The sequence below is a fragment of the Lycorma delicatula genome, chromosome 1, assembly GCF_047948215.1.
Source record: "Lycorma delicatula isolate Av1 chromosome 1, ASM4794821v1, whole genome shotgun sequence".
NCBI classification, from domain to species: Eukaryota; Metazoa; Arthropoda; class Insecta; order Hemiptera; family Fulgoridae; genus Lycorma; species Lycorma delicatula.
In genome coordinates this window covers 144,221,139-144,241,701 of record NC_134455.1, presented here as the reverse complement: position 1 = coordinate 144,241,701, position 20,563 = coordinate 144,221,139, and the positions used below count along the sequence as shown (strand labels likewise).

The following is a 20,563-nucleotide window of genomic DNA, read 5'->3' as shown; positions in this document are numbered from 1 at the left end:
ATAAACACTTAAATCTTTTAAACAAAACTTTTAGAGAATTTAATTCTGAACTAAATGATGTAAGATAATTTGAATAAAACAAAGAAATGTTAGAAAAATTTGAATTTTATTTAGAAATAATACATTACCACATTTTGTCAGAAAAGTACTTTTTTAATGTACACAAAACCCAAATTCTTTTTTTTTGTGAAGTGAAAAATTTGTAAAAACAAAACTTACTGTTAAAAAATAAAAAAATAAAAACTGGAACTTATACAATGGTAAAATAAAAATGACTTGGAAAATAATTTTTTTATTGACAGAAACAATAAATTATTTTAAAATTATTATTTTAAGTTTGGCAATCAATAACAACAGCTGATCAACAATGCACATACTGTATTGATGTTTAAATCATTCTATAGAGTATGCTTGGAGCTCTGTAACTGGCGAATAAAAACTGACAACTCTACAAGTATGTTTTGTTTACGGCAAATTTCGTTTGAGATGACATCAACTTATGCAATGAGTATACATGGGCAGAAGTAAATCCTCATAAAATAGTAGAAGGCAATTTTTAACACCAATTTAGCATCAATTTATGGTGCAGCCTTTTTCACAATCAGTAGTTTGGATTATTTATTACCTGGCCACTTAAATGCTGGGGTCTACTCGCACTTTCTTCAAGAAGAATTGCCTCAGCTGCTTCAAGATGTTCCTCTAGTGCTGAGACACAAAGTATACTTCCAGCACAATGGTGCCCCTCTCCGCTTCTCTTGTGCTGTTTCCACTCACTTAAATCATTTCTCTGAGAAATGAATCAGTCGTGGAGATCCACATTCCTGACCACCAAGATTGCCTGATCTAACACCTTTAGATTTTTGCGTCTGAGGATAAATGAAAAATACTGCATACAAAACAAAAATACATTTTCGTGAGGAATTAGCCCAGCAACTTAAGGACAGCCCTGAAGAACCAAGAAGAGCAACAAAAGCAATACAGAAGTGTGCCAAGAAATGAATGTGTTTAAAATGGCTTGCTCATTTTTGAACATTTATTATTAACTGGTACATATATCTAACCTTTCTTTAATTTATTCAACTTATCTTAACCATTTTGTTCAGAATTAAATTTTCTACAACTTTTCTTTGAAAGTTTTATATGTTTATTACCCCAATTTATTGGTTTTCAACCCAGATTTCTTAAAACCTACTACAGATATGGTTCTGGGATCTACTTTATTGAATTTTTTACTAGCCGTAACTCGCAAACAAAGCAGTTTAGGACATACATTTATGAGAACATTTTCCATTATTTTTACAAATACAATAGGTTATGAAAATCCTGGGAGAACTTTGTGACACACACGTATGTATGTAGTTCAATGTTAACTGCATTTCTAATTAAAATATTTTTGATAACTTATCTTCATCTACAATTTAGAAGGTCAAATTAAGGTGGATATAATTATCAAGTAATAAAAATTACCTCTAAACAATAAATTCAACCGTCCAGAAAGTAAATACTATAGTAACTTAAATAAAGTTTTTTATCAATCATAAATTGCATTTCACTGAATTTATGGATGCACGCTGCATTGCATTTACGTATAATTCATACTGTCAAAAAATTTAAATTATTACAAATTAAATGTGTACAAAGAAAAAGTGTTTTACCTCCTTTTTCATTATCATAATGTGAAGCATCAAACTGAGCATCTTCATTAGGTAGCTGAACACTAGCTATTAGCAAATGGTTCTGCTCATCAGATGTATGTGTACCAAGAATAAGCCTGTGCACTGAATAATCTTTTCCTTCAGGTCTATAAAAAATAAATAAAATCGTAATAATGTACTGTTTTTATCAGTAATCACTTCATAGCATAATTATTATTACTGAGGTTATGAAAAACAATTATTTTGGTCTGCCTTAAAGTTCAGAACCTTCAATCTAATATTTTATAAGAACTGCTAAAACTTATGTGTAATAGCATAAACACACAATATATATATATATATATTTTTTTTTACTAATTTTATCACAAATTTTGGATGTTTTGTTTTTACATTTCTGATTTATTTGGAATGGTCCCAAATCACTAAAAAAAAAAGTTGGATGGGAACATAATTGAAAAGAATGTTTAGAATTCACTATATCTCAATTACTGTTAGTAGAAGAGAGTTGCTTCCAGAGAAAGGCTGTAAAATGATATCACAATGTGTACTTTACTTTGGCCAGTAAGGGAACATATTTAGAAAACTTTTGGATATTCTAATTTCTTATGACCACAGTACTGGAGGCCTCATCTCTACAATACCATTAAGCTTTACTTTACGTGTTCCCAAAAATTTGAATGCATTTCAAATAAATTAAGATTTAAATATAAAAATATTTCTATATTTATTAACTGATGTCAAGAAATATAGGATGCTTGTGTGCAAGAAGACTTAACCGATAGAATACTATGAATTTCACTCCATGGAAGTAGAACATGCTTTTAAAACTGAATATTGGATCTTTGCAATAAATCAGATTTTATAACTGAGAGGGCTAGACAGTTTGGTGGAATTGGGGACATGTATCTCTATGATGTCATTAAGGTTTCAATTTTTTCCTAAATGTAAAATCATGCTTTGCAAAACAAATGATTTAAATACTGTGATATAGTTTTACAAATATATTAAAATTTTAATTTGAATTTCATTTTTTAATTGAGGGGTGAGGGGGCTATAAAAGCATTAAGTCAAAATTATTTAATGCCATTATCAGTGTAACATTTCAATGAAAAATAGAATCAACTTCTTTTTTATTGTTTGAATATCTTAATATTTCATTGTGATATATTAGAAGGACTAGATAATCATTTCACTACAGCACAATCATGCCATAATCTCACAATCGCATATTTTTATGAAAGTTTGTACATTTTTCTTTTACAGTTAGTTGTGTGACCACACACCAAACTGTTTCTCTTGAAATTCAAAAGTTTTTTTTATCAATTATTTTTTAAACAGAAATTATGCTTTTCTTTTTCCATGGACCTTCCTTTAAAAATAATATTTGAATACTGCTTTTCCTAAATAATAAATTTTGCACAAACTTTGTTTTCCACTATAAAAATTCAAATTAATAAAACAATATCAACTCACAATTACAATCCTTAGTGTTCAGGAATTTTTTTACTGAAATCTTCATATTTAGTAGTAAATATTGAAAGGACTGATCAATTAATATAACAATTACAATGAAAAACACTTTCTAGCATCTAAGTCTTAGAAATAGAAAATCTGATGTGGACAACACATGACTTCCTTGTACAACAAATAAATTACATATTTTTGCTGCACTTCATTTAAACTTATTTAGTTTGAAAGTGAGGTACAATCTTCCAATTATTAAATAAACTGGACAGTTACACAATTACTGAAATATTAGTTTTTATTAACATCAAATATTTAAACTATTATTAATTCAACAATCTTACATGAAATATTAGGATAGAGTAAAAGTCCCTTTTTTACTCGTATTACTAGATCTGTATTATTCGTATATTCGTGAGTTGCTGATTAACAAAAGTTTCAGATTTCTGGTGTCATATAAATAAAAGTTAATAATATTTAAACTATTCTGTTTAGTGAAATCCTGCATACTGGTTACAAATGTTAATTTTGACCTTACAGTGTAAAATATTCAGTTTTTATTGTTGGATTATTTGGTGAATAATCAAAAATGAAAAAAACAATCATACAGGAAAAAGAAAGATAACATGAAGAAATATATCTCAAAAAAAAAAAAGGAAGAAAATGTTAAAACTAAAGAAAGAATAAACAGGAAGAAAATGAACCAAACAAAGAAAACGTTAAGACCAAAGAAAGAATAAAAAGATTAAGAGGATCACGAATATAAAGAGAGAGAAAATTTGAAAACTAAAGAACGTGTACTCAAATTAAGATCAGAAAAATTATATCAAAACAAAGAGTGATTAAATGATTGGCAACAAAAAAATAAACAAAATGATCAACTCTGATTTAGGGAGAATATTGTCTGATAATATCAGAGGAGCAATGACTAAAAGATAAGAATTTTTTACAATTCATTAAAGATCGGGCATGAATGCCTCAGTGTATATGTTGTTCTTGTCAGGGTCTAAAATTAGTCTGTAATTAAGTTTAATGAAGATAAAATTAAACAGAAATTCCAGAATAATTAAATAAAATTCAAAAATAATAGGATTCTAAATTATAATTTTCAATTAATATTATATAATCAGATGTTTCACCAAATCTATTACATATACACATATGTAATAATGCCTATTAAAGTACATATACACATTTTTAAAAGTACACAAAATTTTATTTCACGAGTAACTTCTGATTTTTTTCATATTTTTTTATTATTATTATTGAATAGTTAATATTTACTGTAAATTGTTATTACAATCACACGTTAATAATTATTAATAAATCAAAATATCTAAATTAAAAAAAAAAAGTTGAAAAAGATAAATTATAAAAAAAGAAAAGGAGATTGAAGTCTGATTCGAACCAATGTGCCTTCTCTTGTAAGATCAAAATAATTCATTAATAAAAATTCTATTTGGCTATAACTCTGAAACCAATGAAAATAAGTACCATTTATACATATCATTGAAAAGCTCTCAAGAGGGCTTATTACTGCAGTTAAGGAAAGTCCTAAATCCAAATTTTTTTGCAATTTGAGCTTTTTTGGACACTTTTGGTTCAGTCGATTGCAATCAAAAGAGGAAGTGCCCAACTAGATGTTACAACAGTTCTAAAACCAAAATTTCAATATCCTATGGCTAATTGTTTTGAGTTACTTGTGATACATATGTAAAGTAGTCAAAATGAATTCAGGAATGGTCAAAATGAATATTTCCGTTGAAATCTGAAAGCCAAAATTTTTTCAATCACAATTCTTCCTTTACTTCAAACATGGAAGTAAAAAACATAATTTTTACCTAAATTTTAAACTGCCATACAATAAAAACAAGTTAAGAAAATTATTATGTTTAAATAGCTGTATGAAAAATGAGAATTCTATAAAAAGAAAACACATATAAGTTAATCAAAATTCATATGATATGGTCATAACTATCTTTTTTTTTTTACTGACATGGAATGACCACACAGATCAGTGGCAAGGGGGCTGACAATATTAACATTAAGTTTCTTACTTGCCCCCAGTGATAGAATGCATTTTTATAAACACAGCTTGAACATTCACAGTATTTAATTTTTAACATCAATTGAGGGCTAGAGAGGCTAGGAACAAGAGCAATCTGAATTTCATATTGCACTCTGATGAGAATAGTTTGAATATCATAATTCTTCAACTTTGTAAATTTAACAGAGATTAGGAATCAAGAGCACCTGGAGGTAAAGGAGACCCCTGAACTGTGTAACTCATCAATATATTTTAAATATATAAACGAACACGTCCTAACTGAATGATTCATCAACGCTCAGCAAAATCTACTGAAGATAAATTGATGAAAATTTGTATACATCTTCTTAGTGTAAATGCACACTAAGAAACAATTTTTTTAAATTTTGAGTTTAAAGAGTTAAAATGGGTTTTGAATTTCTTTAAAAATCTGGCTATTTTTTTAATTTCATGATAAGAAATGAAGATATCAACTCGATTTTTGGTTTGTTTAATCTTATGTAAACATCTAAAAACTATTTTTAGAATTTTTGAAATTCTGAGTTTAAAGGGTTAAAATGGTGTTTAAATTTTTTTTTAAAACCCAGATAGTTTTTTAATTTCTTGCTAACACATAAAGATATCAACTTACTTTTTGGTATAATTTTCATGTAAATATCTAAAAATCAATTTCTAGATTTTTAAAAATTTGACCTTGAAAGGGACGAAGAAAGGAAAAAAAATTTGAATAATGATGCAAATGTTCCCCATGTCCAATTACACTAAACAAGATATTCACTCACTAGATAGGGGCTTGCAAGTTAATCTTACAAAAATATCTTTTGATTTTGATTTTTTAAGGGATGTGACAGTGTAACACTAAGAACAAGGCAAAGTATATTTTTATCTCTTACAAAGTTCACTAGTATTTTTGTATTTATAATTAATAATTATTAATTATAACTAATAATTTTAAGTTGGAGCCGAATGTTTTGAAACCCTATCTTTTTAGATCATTCAAAGTTAAGTCCTGTACTTTACTGATCAAACTGCTACTGTGAAGAAACTATAACCTACTAACAGTTTTTATAAATAGAATAGAGGCTTTAATTTATATTTATTACTAGCTTCTCATCACAGCTTCACAAGCACTACATGGTTACTTTCATTTCCTCATAGCAGTCAATTCTTTATTTTATATTCTTTAGTTACGTAACCGGAGATAGGTACAGCCAGTCACACATACAGTTGCGATGGCAGTAGCTGTGTTGATTGAGCAATGGTGCTATATACTTTCGTACCTCTTAAAAAAAATTAAATTAAAAATACCCTAAAATGGTTTTTAAATATTTGTATGAAGACTATTTTCAAGACCAAATCTACTGAATATCTAGCTTACTACAATCGGGATTGGGAAAATTTACAATCATTGTCAAAATTTTTTTTACCTTTCATCTCCTTCCAAGGTTGAATTTCAAAAACCTTAAATTTCACTTACCAAAAATTAGGTTGATTTCTTAATTTGTTTCTGAGAAATTAAATAAATAACAGGGTAAAAAAAAAATTAAAAATCCATTTTACGACTTTTAACCTCTGAATTTAAAAAAATGTGCAAATCAATTTTTAGATATTCATATTAAGATTACACACACTAAAAATTAAGCTGATATCTACTTCTGTTACCGAGAAATAAAAAAAAAATAATAATTTCATTGTTATTCTATTTTAACCCATTAAACTGAATTTCAAAGTGAATTTTGTTAGTATGCACCATAAGGAGAAAGTTTATACAAATTTTCATCAATTTATCTTCAGTAGTTTTTGCTGGGTGTTGATCACTTAAACGTATATATATATATATATATATATAGCAACCCCCAGTCTTGGCTTCGCCTGAGATTATAATGTAGCCAACCCATTTTCTAACAGTATTAAATTGATAGAACTTCCAGGTATATGATATTTTTTGCAGTGTTTTGATCTGATAGCAGAATGTATTGACTTTCCGAATAACCAGTTCTGGAAAACCTGCAGGATTAAGAGAATTCTGAAGGATAGTGGACTGCATCTTCAGTACTGATTACAGAATCTACAGATCAGTATTCCTTGTTTTGCTCTTCAACTTTTTCTAAAATCATATTAGTTATTTCAAATGCAAAAATATTTCAAAAAGATCTTTTGCAAAAGCGAAAATTTTTTTTAAAAGCTTACTAATCTTTGGATAAATATTGGAAATGAGATCATCCATTGTATGCACAACAGTACCAATGTTTTCATAGACAGAAATGAACCATCATTGTGAGGTAGAGTGTCTCATTTCCAATTTTAGTAGTTGTAAGGGAAAGTTATCAACGCCACCCCCAAGATGAATTCTCATATTAGTTATTAAGTTAATAATAATTAACTTATTAATTATTAGGGCAACTAATTAATTATTAACTAATTAGTTATTAATTATTAGGACAACTAATAATTAATAACAACTAATTATTATTAGTTGTCCTTAACAACTAATAATAATTAGTTGTTAAGGACAAATTTCCATAAGGCATGCCTGAACATCAGCCCTAGTTCCTCTCAAATGACAGGCAATGTTTGCCAAAAGTCTCTAGCAAACACGAAAGTTATATCACCCACATGATCTAATATCTTGAATATCTAATAATATGCCATGCCACCTGCATGATCTAATATCTTGAAGGGTTCGATCAATAACTTCAATATGAGCTCGATGACTCATTGTGCATTCATCCCACACTATAAGTTTAGCATGTTGCAAAATTTGTCCAAGTGAACCATTTTTATGAATAGAACAAGCAGATTCTTGCCCACGTGCAACATTTAACAGTAACTTAAAAGTGGAATATGCAGTTCTCCCACCATTTAGAAATGTAACAGCTATTCCTGATGATGCTACACTAAATCCAACATTTTTAGTTGCGTGAACTTTTGAGCAAGAAGCAGACATTAAGAAAGTTTTCCCAGTGCCTCTAGGAGCACCTAAGAAAAAAATCTTTGGGTTGTTGCTAGCAACACTTTTATTTACATTATCAAACGCCCAACATTGATCTGGTACTAATTTAAAAAAATTAATACTTAAATATTCTTTCTGTTGATTTACATCAAAAGAGTCTTAACATTGTATTATAAGCATTAATAGCTTATTGATTATCACAGGTTGGTATTGGTAAACCAAAATCGGATATAGATTTCTCAGTTAATGACAATGAAGCTCCATAAAACCTCTATTCACTATTTTATCTGAAATTGTAATCTCAACAGTATTGGTTTGAGTTAGATTTGATGTAAAATATCTTTACAAAAATCCTTTAGAAACATTTCCCACAATATGTTCGGTTGGATAGGATGATGAAAAACTAATATAATTGCAAACATTTCTTTCAATTTAGGCGAAGACTGACAAATAGAAGCAACAGCAAGCATTTCTTTCCAGTGATAATCATTTTCCAATAAGCCAAGTACAGCACAAGCAGCTTTATATGTATGGTGTAGCACACCATCAACAGTTTTCAGGTAATAAAAAGATGTAAATCCTTAACATCATGCAATAACATACACAGGGAAAGCCTTCACTTTGGTTTGGATGAATTGTATATATATCTATCCGAGCAATCCTTTTTGATTCCAGGAAATCCTTCAATGTCAGTTCTGCACTTTCTTCTGCTAAACTTATTATTATAAGTATCTAGGAAATTCAGGAAATAACAGTGTCTTAGCGAAGTCATTGGATTGACAAAGCTTAAAAAAGCAGTAATAAAATAGTCTTCTGTGGACTTTCAAGGACTTGGAGATTTTGTTCAGTGAAATAAATACGTTGATAGTTTTCTAAGTAAACAATAGTGGGATAATGTAGATGTATTGGAAAGTCAAAAAATCGGCCTCAGATGTACATATATATCTACCATTAATGTACTGATTCAATTCATCTCTTTAATTTTTAACCGAATAAGTTGACACAGCACGTAGCAGTAGACCCAACCAAATATTTATTTTTTCTTAATAAGGTCTAGGAGTTTCTCATTTTCAAATGGAAAACTCTGGATATATCATGTCTATCAGTAGATTTCTGACCAGTGAAAAGTTCATTCTTTATTTCTGGCCATTCAGGATTGCACGTAAAGGTTATGAATAAACCTGGACACCCATTTACACATGTATGTCATAGCATCTTGAGATTTCTCATACATATACCATGGTGAATCAGTGAAAGATGAGGGAAGTATGACACTTTACCCATTTTGTTAGCATTAACATTGGTGTCTTGCACAGTATCTCGAAGATGAATATATCAACAGCACATAATATTTTTGTATTATGATTAAAAGTTAATTTTTCAGTGATCATTTTGGCCATTATGTCAACACAATATTGCTTAAACAAATTTCTGTAATAATGTAAAAAATTGTCAATGTTATCTTGAACCATAAATCGATAATCATAAAATTGCACGCACTAAACTGTTTTATTTTGTTCATTATTATTTAGCAGAATAGTTAGATAATAACCATCTTCACCTTTCAAAAACAAAATGGATATTGTAAAGGATCATAAGAGTAATGAAGTTGAGACACATGTTGCATTTGACTGTCACAACAACATAAGATTACAAATCTAGGTCCTTTACCTTCATCAACCAGTAAAACAGCAACTTCATTAGAAGTTGGAGCATTATAGCAACCCCTATGCTAATTAACAGGTACATGGTCAACATGAGTTATTAATTAAAAATCTTCCGTGTTACCCAAAGGTGTTGTCAATATTACATTTAAACTCTCTGATCAAATTATTATTGTTCCAGCATAACTGCTGGAGTGCTGTTATTAGTTCCTTCTTCAAGTTTGGAACAATATTGGTACGAAGAGAAGTTTGATCAGCATCAGAAAGGAAGTAAATTTGTAAAAGTTGATGATCGACACCATGTGCTGGCAATAAACCTCTCATGGGATGGTAAACTTGACCTTGAATTTTAAATGTAGGCATAAAATTCCTTCCACAATCTGTTTAGCACATAAAGAAGTCATCTGATATAAAGTGTTGTATTTTTCAACATTATCAAGAAAATATTTTGACAAAGTATGAGAAGATCCTAAAACTAAACCGTTGATTAATTCTGGTAGCTCATTAAGTGTAGAAAGTGAAACTTTCCCACCACAACACATACCAGGTGCTTCATCATCTTTCCATTTTTTTGCAAAACAATGACTGCATATTTGTAAACACTGCATCAATTTGTAAATCGTTACTATTAATATAATCCAAATGAGGATCATATTCAAAAGCAGATCCAAACTTTAACATGGCTTTCCTATATTGTATAGCATTGTAAAACAGATCCTTATGCTCTTCCATAGTCTCATGTAAAGGTGATGTAGATATTCTCCTTACATTTTGAAGCTTTTCTACCAATATTACATCTCATCATTTTATATCTGTATTTTTACTTATAATTATTTGTTTTATTTACTTATTTTATAAATTTCAATAATCAAATATTTATTATCTATCACAGAACCAATATATCATATTACCTGAGAAATCAAATAAATACAACTGCGTTAACCTTACTACTATACATATATCAAAGAAATGAATTAAAATTGTCTGATATTCAATAATTAACAATTATAAACAGCTTATGCTTTCATGATTAAGTAGACTAAATTTAGCCCAACATGTCCACCACCTAGCAGAGAGTCAACATACTATGTGTGGAGGCAGTAAAGCATTATCTTTTCAACGTGTTTTTTATTGCTGTTTTGAATGTTTTTTCAAGATGAAATATATGTAAAAATCTTCTCAGTTATGCCAAGAAACATGGGTAAAAATATGGTTGCGATTGATCAGGTAGTTTTTTGTTTATCCCGAACAAAAAAAACCAACATCTAGCCAGGGGTAGAACCCCCTCGCTAGATAGGAAAGGCGATTGAAACAAGCCCTGACCTAAACATCCCCTGACTGCGAAGGGAAAGGCAAGTAACACAGCACAGGCAAGCCATGATGAGCCTGCTAGTATGTATATAAAAGAACATGTCCTGACTGACTTATAATCAATGTTGAACAAAAACTACTTTGGATAAATTTGTTTGCATGTTCTTACAGTGTAAGTGCACACTATGAAAGGATTCTTTGAAATTCAGAGTTTAAAAATTTTAAATGAAGTAACAATGAAATTTACTCTTTTTTTTAATTTCTTATAACAAATAAGATATCAACTTGATTTTTGGTGTGTGTAATCTTTATGAGAATATCTAAAAACCAGTTTCTAGATTTACATTTAATCTGACCTTGAAAGGGTGAAGAAAGGTAAAAATTGCCAAAAACTCTTCAAATAAATAAATAACTAAAAACCATTTTCTGCTTTTTTGAATTTTAATATTTTAAGGGGTAAAAAACAAACATTTTTCTTAGATTTTTGCTGTTTTATGCTACCACTGTTGAATCAATCTTGATTACATTTCCTAACATTGTGATTGTAAATTTATGTTTGTAATTCTCATTATTTATTTGGCAAGAAAAGCCACAACAGGAAATCTAAACACCAACCCATTGGGTCCTGTACTGACCAAACATTTAATCTGAAGAAATTACAACACACTTATAAGTTTTTATAAATTGAAGAGGCTTTAATTGTTATTTATCATTATTATTTCAAAATGCACGAGTTTAATGAACACACAGGGGTCCAGGGAACAGAGCCCCTTGACTGGCTAAACATCCCCTGACAGGAAACACAAGTTGTGGGTGATGCTGTGACAGAGATGCTTGTATATGCGAGGTGTGTGAGAAAAGTAATGATTTTGGTAACACTGCAAGCGATCTGGCAACGCTGTGTCTACCGGTCTGTGCCAGACCAGTTTGTTTATCCCTTCCACATGCTCAGTACACGTTTCAACTCTGTTCAGCCAACACATTATTTTTGACAGCACATCAGTGAAGTTGTGTTACGAAAATGGAGCATCGGAATTCGCATCGAAATTTGGAGCAACATTGCGTCATCAAGCTTTGTGTTAAACTTGCAAGTGTGACCTTTGAAAAGTTGAAACAGGTCTATGGGAAACATTGCTTACAAAGAGCACAAGTTTTTGCTGGCACAAATCGTTTTTGGAAGGCCGAGAACACGTTGAAGATCAACCTCGCTCAGGGAGACCTTCAATTTCAAAATCTGATAAAACATTGAGCGTGTGAGGGTTCTTGTGAGATCAGACCATCATTTAACAATGAGGATGATTAGCGAACAGTTAAATTTAAAAACTTTCACCATACATCAAATTTTGACAGACAAATTGGACATGCAAAAGGTTTGTGCGAAATTTATGCCGAAAAACCTCACAACGGAAAAGGACAATTGAAGAAACATGTGCGTTGATCTTCTTGAGAGGATTGACAATGACCAAGAATTCTTCAATCTTGTGATCACAGGTGATGAATCCTGGATATTTGAGTACTATCCTGAAACAAAGTGGCAAAGTGAAGAGTGGCACACTCCGTCATCTCCTCGACCGAAAAAATGTTGAATGAGCAAATCAAAGATCAAAACCATGTTGATTTGCTTTTTTGACAGTGGGGTATCGTGCATAAAGAATTTGTTCCTCCAGGACCAACTGTCAACCAAATGTTTCACGTGAAACCAGACATTGCAGACAAGTGGATGCTTCGTCATGACAATGCCCCATGTCACACGGCTATTTTCATCAGGAAATTTTTGACCTCAAAATGTATTCCTACGGTTCCTCAACCCCTTATTCACCTGATTTGAGTCCTTGTGACTTTTTCCTTTTCCCGAAATTGAAACATGTCTTTAAAAAACATCAATTTGAAGAGGATAATATTGTTGTTTGAAAAAAATAAAAACTTTGGTAAGTAAAATGGGTGTTTCAAAAAAGGACGCAAACCCTTTGATTGATGTGAATTTATTGCAAAAATATTAGTGTTAATAAAATACTTATAAAAATACAACATTCAAATTACCTTGAATAACTTTACAACAGAGTACAAAATGATTTCCTGTGATCCCAATGCAGGTTCATACACTTTTCATAATGTTTGCTCAGTAATGTTTGAAATCTCACTTTCAACGTTAACTTTTCATTTGTCAACTTTAAGGATTGTTTTTAAAAAATACAATTTTTAAATACCACTAAAGGAATAAGTCTGCTAGTGTAAGATCTGTAAATCTTGGAGGCCACAACCCTTTTGATACCAAACAATGGCCAAAAAATTCCCTTAACATATCCAGCGTTTCATTAGCAGTACAATATATTGCATTATCCTACTGGAATCAACATTCTCATTTGTGCAAATCTAACGTGGATTAAATTGTGATAAATCACTTCTACAGATTTGTAAAAAATCAAGGTTCAAGGTCCTATTACACGATGCCGGGAGATCACACATCAAACACCACTTTTACGAACATGTAATGGTCGTTCATGAAACGCATGAGGATTTTCAGCATTCCTTATTCGGCAGTTTTGGTTGTTAATGTAGCCATACATACAAGTGAAACCATGCCTTGTAACTGAAATAAACATGATCCAAAATTTCAATACTGTTGTCATCAACTACATAACAAAACCAACGACAATACTATAAAAGTTTTCCATGGTCTACTTCTTTCAATTCTTGAACACCAATGCGATAAGCATGCAGTTGTAATTTTTTCATAGCCCTGAACACTATAGAAAGTGAAAGCCCAGCTTGTGAAGATAACCTTCTGGGTGGGGGAGTCAAATGTACTTTCACATCCTCCAGAACTTCAACTGTTAACAGTGATGGCTGACCTGTGCTTTTCCAACCATGTACACTCCCAGTCTCATGAAATTTATTAATCAAATGCAACATTGTCGACTTATTAGATACTGACGAATTGGGAAATTTTATCTGAAACTCATCTTTCACTCGTTTGTAAGATTTATACATGTAACAAGTCTCAATAATAAACACTCATTCATTCTTGGTAAACGACATACTTAACACAACAGAGACAAAATTTATACTGGTATAGCACCAGTTCATAAAAGAACATTTCAACTGTTACAAGCTGCTAACCTTGAGTACAGTGTTCCAACTGACATGGAGGAAGAAATAAAGTTTACTTATGCATGACTTCTTCTACCTTCTTAATCTTAGGATTGCGTCCTTTATGAAACACCCGTTATAAAATTACACAATAACCTTATAAGACAAAAAAAGTATATAACAATATAAACCAGTCTCCCACGAAATTAAAATAAGACAAAAGAGCACCTAGTAACATCAGGTAGCCATTGTGCAGTTAATGATGGCCATTCAAGAGCATGAGTCATAACCAAATCATAAAGAAAAGGTGTATTTTTCTTCCAAATTTTATATTCCTCATTAATCACTCTTTCTTCAACTGCATCATCAAATGTTTCTAGAAAAAGAAAGAAATAACATTTTAAGAAAAAAAAAATGTATTTTTAACTGCAAATACAAATATAAGAAAAGATAAACTGAAACAAAATAAATTAAACAAGTCTTCTGTAATGCTGTGTAACTAATTGATATGTAAATATAAAGAATCAAATCATAACAGAACTACACTGATGAATTATTAAAGGCAGGTTTGACACTCACTAATATAACTATCAGAAAAGTTATAAGAATAAAAGGTACTTACGTATTAACGCCACCACAGCTACAGCTTTATTTAAAAACAAAGTAGTCAATTGGATTTCAGTGGAAAATGGGCAGATATAGAGCTTAACATAGATTCAAAAGAGTCTCTTTATTAATTTTAATAAATGGTAATTTATATTTATTTATTTTATAAATATAATTTAACCAAACTTAATCTACGCTCACTAACCTTCACTAATTAACAGGAGTGGTTTTGATTATTTAAATAATAAATAATTGCAATAATTACTGAATTTATTAAATAAATACTCAAAAAATTACGGTGTTAATTAATCAAGGTTAGCGAGCGTAGGTTAAGTTTGGTTAAATTATATTTATAAAATAAATAACCATTTATTAAAATTAATAAAGAGACTGTTCATTTTCCACCGAAATCCGATTGACTACTTTGTTTTTAAACAAAGCTGTAGCTGCGGTGGCGTTAATACGTAAGTACCGAATAAAATAAATACCTACTTTATCTTTTCTGGCTACATTTAATAACTGGATAAACATACACTAACAGAAAATAAATTGCAATTTGTTTTCCTTTCACTTTGTTCGGTTAACCTGTAGTAAAGATACCTTTATTCTAAACTGTTTAATACTGATTTTTTACTTAAAAAGCTAGATATTTATTCAAAAACGAAAAAATAATTTTTCATGAAATTTTTATTAACGAAATTCAATTTTCTAAACTTTTTTCTATTCTTTTTTTTATTCAAAAAATATTAACAAATGTTTAATAACTCAGTTTCAAATTAATGGAACTCTCTTTTAGAGCAGCAATCAGTTCCTATGTAAATGCAGCATCAGATTGCACTGTTAATGGTGTCTGTTTTTGAAGGTTTAAAGTATGTAGCCAAATAGTATTTTTCATTTTCGGTTTTATTGTTCATTTTGTATGCTGCTTTTGTCAAATTTAATATTGTTTGTAAGCTACATATAAAATTTTCATGTTGTCATTGATGTTTTTGTATTAATGTTCTGTATTTATGAGATGATTTCAAAGCTGATTGGTTTTCTATTTTTTTAAAATGGACCTTTGACAGTGCTACCAGATAATCAACTGAAATAGCTGACATTTAATGGGTTCTGAAAGGCTCATTAATTTTAAAGTGAACTGTTTATTAAAATTAAATAATTTTACTGGTTTATTTTCAGTGGTCTTTTTATTCTTTAACAGTAATTTCTAAAAATTTTGCATAATAAAAGATCTACAATATTATAATAAAAATTAATTTATATTACTAGAATCAAATTATTGTATTGATTATAGACTTTTTACAATATAGCAGTAATTTGAGATTCTAACATGTTTGTTGGAAGTACTTACCAATACGTACAATAGAATTCATGTTCCAGGTTAATGGTGACAAATTCATTCTGTCAATACCTATTTCCTCAATAACATAATTTTAGCAAAATGACAACTAGGAGACGAACTGTAATTAAACTGGGTTAGTGATTCTATGACAAGAGATGAAATTATTTGTGTCCTTTAAAAATGGAATTTATTTTCTACATCAGAATTTACTAATTTCATGCCCTTACACAGCAATGACGATTCACTTAAAATGATTAGAGATTCATTGCCAGTTTTCACGTTTTTTAAGGAAATTGTAACAAATTTGAAATATATTAAATTTGTTTGACATCAGCAATTTTTGAAGACTAAAACTATTAATTCTTTAAGTGTCAACATTATAATCTATAGGATCACTAAATTTCCAAAGTTGTACAAGTTAAATCTATAATTTTGAGACTGCCTTGGATATCACGTCTGCTGAACTAATAAGCAACAAACAATTATTATACTTTGACAAAATGAGGCAAGATTGTAAATAAAAAAAATTATTCAACCAGTTTTTTTGACTTAACACAAAAAAAATACCCAAACATTGTAGTAATAAAGTGATAACTTCTCATCCTATAGTGATAGTGATTTCTCCTATTTAACATTGAAGGGCTACCAAACAATTATTGCAAATAAAAGTTAACCTCCAAAAGTAAGACAATATATTTATCTCAAGAATATTTTAGCACTGACCAATAGAATTTACGGTATTGTAATGTTAAATTATAATTATTTTTTTATATGGTTTTGTCCATGATGGTCAGTGATGACAATTATTTAAAATTAGCTTGTAAACTTTTGAAATGACAAATTGAATCAATTGGTTCAATCTCTTTTTAAATAATTATGATTATTTATTCTTTGAATACTGCGACAAACAACAGAAAATAAAGATTTTAAACCATGCAATAAAAATTAAGGTAATTTATTTAGTGGAGGTGCCTCACCCCAAAATCACATCAAATCATTATAAAATCTTTTGAAATGTATTTAATGATGGAAATAAAGTGTCGAAAAAGTAGATAATTCAATATTGACACACTCGATAATGCAGATTCTCACCTTCAGATAATGTAGAATTCTTTCTTATTCACTACACTGCAGATTCTCACCTTCTGATAATGTAGAATTCTTTCTTATTCACTACTTCACTATACTACTTTTATTATTTATAACTTAGTCATTACATTACATTTTTGTCTGCTAACATGGTATCTAAGTTTTCTTTATAGAATTTACAGTGTTCAGTAAGTAATACAGTGAACTACAACGGATGAAAAAATAATCTGCTGGACCTGAAATGTATGTATGTAGAAATTGTGAATTTACATTTATTACACTTCTTGAATTCTCTCAATCAGTTGATGTGAGCCAATTTTTTTACAATCATGACATTTTGCTGAAACACAATGTCCATCGTGTAATAACGAAATGAAGCTGAAGATACACATTTGTAAGGCGTTGTAGAAAACACCTTCGTGTACTTAACAAACATAAGAAATATGAAAGTAAGCAGTGTAATGTAGCCATTTCACAATACGCTGATACTTGGTTAGCAATCGCTAGGTTAGGTTAGGTTATGTAAATTTTTACTAATTTCCTATTTTCCGACACCCAAAATACATCATTAAATGAATAAATATTAATTTTGAATAAATTTGATGTTTTTTTTTTTTTTTATTTCAGAGTGAGGCACCTCAACTAATTACCAAAATTAATATTATACAAAAAATAAATAAATAATTTTACAATGAATATGAAAATATTTTTAGTTTTTATTTTTTTCCATCAGCAATTATTTTTAAACATTGTGCATTGTAAAAAATGATTTTAAAACAAGTTAAAAATGAACTTACAATTTTTTAAAAATATTTCTCTTGGTTCTTTTATGATAATTGTCAATCATAATGGATGAAGCACTGGAATCTTCTTATAGTCAAAATATACATTATGTACATATACATAACAAACATCAATGTAAATAAATGTTGAAAATGGCATTTCAGAAAAGAAGTAAAATTATAGAGAAGGTAAAAATGAAACTTAACCTAAGATACACAAACATGGCTGTTAATAATGGGAACTATCATAAAAATTGTAGTGAGCTACTCCTGAATAGTATTTAATTCACTACTTCAATAAGGCTCCGGAGAATTAACCATTAAGATTTCATAATATAGATCCAAGACAATAAGGCACAGTATTTAGTCTGAGTTTGCAATCTTGGACTGAAAAACTATTTATTTGACACCATGTGTGGGATTTATTTAATTTTCTTGGGCAAGTCACAGGCAATCTGAAAATGGCATATCATGATAAAATAGTGAGACCATTGATGTGTTTCCTTTTTGAGTAAGCATTTACATCACTTATTTTTTTACAAAATGTATTTCTGTACTCCAAATATAGATTTATTATTATATATAAATTGTATTTTTAATACAAAAAAGTCTGATCACTTATAATGTTTTGCAGTTACCTTTTCAAACCTCTACACAGAAACACTACAATAAAAAAGACCGTGTAACTGTAAAGTTGATTAGAAAACAACCAAAGGCGCAAGAAATAAATTCAAATAATTTCTATAATCGTAAAGATATCTAAGCCAATCCCATATAAAACAGCAGAGAAAGTTACGTTAGCTAAACAAAGTTCTGCGCCTTTGTAAGTACTTTTCCAAATATATGCAGCAATAATATGGTTATGGGAAGTTATCAAATTATTTAAGTTATTACAAAATGTTGGTTTAATACTATCACACTACGAATTTCATACATGTATGTACGGTAGGATGTTGAAATCTTATTCGTAGTTTTAATTTGATAGATTTAACCCCTCACTGCATACAGGAACTAAACCAATGCAACAATTTCTAGTCATATAATCCTGAAACCACATACAGAAAACTGCCATGAGCTAAAATTAAGTATAATCGACCAAGGGAAAACATAACTTATTTATTTCTTACAACTGGTACACACCGGTATTGGTTTAACCATCACCTTCCACAATCGACACATTAGTACCAGAACAAAATTACCAGTTTAAATAAAAAAAATAAAATAATCTTACAAAACTGGTAACCTCAATATGTAATGAAGAATAACTCAGTAATAAGCTAATACACTAATTAAAAAACTTAACAAAACTTGAATCCAGCATAACATTTAAGGACATAACCATAAATATGTCATTTACCTCCGTCTTTATCACCCATTGTTCTTGGCGAAGGTAAAGCCCAAATATAGTAAAATTATAACTGAACAATACAGACAAGAAAAAATGTAAAACTCTTAGATAAACTCAACATAAAATTCTTGTATCAACAAATATATCACACGTTAACAAACAGTTCACCAGAAGACGCTGATGCTTTCGGCGGCAAAAACCAATTGCACCAACCTGTGGCAAGTTCCTACTTAAATGGACTGAAAAATAAAATCTGACAACAAAAGAAAGAATTTTTTCAATGTAAATTAGTAATTTAAATCAGTTCAATTTCTTAATTAATAAACACATAAATACTGCAAAGCAAACATTGCAGCTAAGTGATAGTTACAACAAGTAATCTCTATGCTATCAAACCTCTATATATGTTATCGCAATCGTCATTTTCTCTTTTCTAAAGAACATAAATGTAAGAATCATTTGTGACTAGGCGAAACAGATAAACAAATAAAAAGTATGTAAGTAAAACCCCAGGAACAGTTACAGTAAATACCTTTTTATATGCATCTCAGAACCTGAGAACTACAACAGCTGTCCAGTTCAAGCAAATCACAACGTAGTCTGTTATGATTTTACGCACATTGAGTAATCCCAATTTTTAACAGTTTTAATGTGTCACTCACAGCTCACAATAATAGCCCGTTACTACCTGTTTTTCTGTTTTAATTACGTGAATTGCGATCTGACACCATATATTACATGGGTGTGATTTGAAGTAGCAGCACTGGTTATGCATGTTCATAAATTACTTGGTGTAACAGCATTCAAATAGCTTGTATTATAATTGATGTAAGCTTTATTTATTTTTTTACCAAAAGATTGAGGTAGACTATATCAATAGTACACGCCTACAAGTACGTATTATATAACGGGAAGAATATTCATTATCAATAAATTTATTCTTTTTACATCTTGAGAAACCATGAAGGATTACAAACATCGCATGCCTGGTCATATTCATTTTTAATGAACACATCGTAAACATCTTTTACTTTAAGAGCATTTCATATTAAACTAATTTTTTTGTTTAATTACCTTCTAATCGACTAGTGTGAACAAATCTAACAATCATCGTAATTTTCTATGTTAATATTGACAACTGACATCAGTGCGAAACGTATTCAGCAGCGCGCAATATCTTTCACAGTCGAAATGCTCTAACTCATTTAGTTC

At 29.7% G+C, this 20,563-nt stretch overlaps 1 protein-coding gene and 1 long non-coding RNA gene across 3 annotated transcripts in view; one reads left to right on the top strand and one right to left on the bottom strand.

Annotated features, from left to right (window-relative positions):
• Positions 1–8,679, top strand: part of LOC142323509 (uncharacterized) — a 57,217-nt gene extending 48,538 nt beyond the window's left edge. The window contains exon 3 of the long non-coding RNA XR_012756107.1: positions 8,556–8,679. This is a non-coding gene — a long non-coding RNA (uncharacterized LOC142323509). The remainder of the gene's footprint in view (positions 1–8,555) is intronic.
• Caf1-55 (chromatin assembly factor 1 p55 subunit) overlaps positions 1–20,010 on the bottom strand; it is a 54,276-nt gene extending 34,266 nt beyond the window's left edge. The window contains exons 1-3 of one of the 2 annotated variants that reach the window (XM_075363245.1): positions 19,884–20,010; positions 14,413–14,560; positions 1,656–1,801 (exon numbers count right to left, since the gene is read on the bottom strand). In XM_075363245.1, coding sequence (XP_075219360.1) covers positions 1,656–1,801; positions 14,413–14,471 — 205 coding nt within the window. In that variant the 5' untranslated portion in view covers positions 14,472–14,560; positions 19,884–20,010. Of the gene's footprint in view, positions 1–1,655; positions 1,802–14,412; positions 14,561–19,360; positions 19,555–19,883 lie in introns of those variants that run through there. The other variant, XM_075363236.1, reaches the window with a different exon arrangement.
• Between the last annotated feature and the right edge of the window lie 553 nt (positions 20,011–20,563).